Source organism: Egretta garzetta, unplaced genomic scaffold (genome assembly GCF_000687185.1).
Source record: "Egretta garzetta isolate BGI_Z169 unplaced genomic scaffold, ASM68718v1 scaffold372, whole genome shotgun sequence".
In the NCBI taxonomy this organism is placed as follows: Eukaryota; Metazoa; Chordata; class Aves; order Pelecaniformes; family Ardeidae; genus Egretta; species Egretta garzetta.
The window spans coordinates 795564-796411 of record NW_009258889.1 but is presented as its reverse complement, the minus strand read 5'-3'; the positions used below and the strand labels follow the sequence as shown (position 1 = coordinate 796411).

Genomic DNA, 848 nt, shown 5'->3' with positions numbered 1-848 from the left:
GCCGAAACCTGCCCAGCGCCTCGGGGGCGCGCGGGGAGTCCCTAGCTCTCACGCTCTACCCCGGGGCGTCGGCCGGACCCAGCTGCCCAGGAGGAAGGCTGCCTCCCGCGCTGCCTCCGTGCCAGCTGGGGAGAACTCGGGTTGGAGCAACACATCACTGCACCGAGGGTCACGATTCCGGTCCAGGTTACTCAGCCCAGGGCAGGGGGAGATGCCCACCGGATGAGAGACGGACCTCGCCCGCGTCCTGAGGCTGAGCGGGTAAATAGGGCTCTCCCCTACACGGGCAGTCAGCGGGAAAGGCCAGAGCTCGAGCTTGCTAAGCTCTGGAGCTCGAGACACAACCCCGGCCAACAGCCAGACCTCCTAACGCCAGTGCTACGCGGCGGTGCGTGGCACTCGCCGACGGCAGCTCTACATGCGGTGCATTCCCCCGCCGGGCTGCGAGAGATGGCAGCCCGGCAGACCTAGGAGGGAAGCTTCGTCTTCCCTGGGGCTAACGCTCAGAGCTCAACACAGCCCCTTCCCTGGATGTCCCACCTCCAGCCCGTGGTCTCGGGAATGCACCGCGCTGATCTCGATGGTATGCAGCTCCTCCAGGGTCAGCTGCCTGGCGTAGAAGTGTGCCACCACGCGATGTGGCCCCTCTGTCAGGTGCGAGCACAGATAGTCAGCTTCCGTCAGGCGCACACAGCCCAAACCCAAGCCCAGCACCCGATTCAGACCGTCCTCCAGGGACCAGTAACGGCGATCCACGAACCCCCCGGGAAAGCCCAGTAGTCCGTCAAATCGCATCTGCATCTGCAATAGAGGCGCATGGTGTTAATGGGGCACAGCGGCGCCCGCCC

The 848-nt window shown here is 65.6% G+C and overlaps 1 protein-coding gene across 1 annotated transcript; it reads right to left on the bottom strand.

Annotated features, from left to right (window-relative positions):
• Positions 1-6: 6 nt before the first annotated feature.
• Positions 7-840, bottom strand: NUDT16L1 (nudix hydrolase 16 like 1). Its single transcript, XM_009634052.2, has one exon. The coding sequence runs from the start codon at positions 799-801 to the stop codon at positions 511-513; it is 291 nt and encodes a 96-aa protein (XP_009632347.1). The 5' UTR covers positions 802-840; the 3' UTR covers positions 7-510.
• Positions 841-848: the final 8 nt, after the last annotated feature.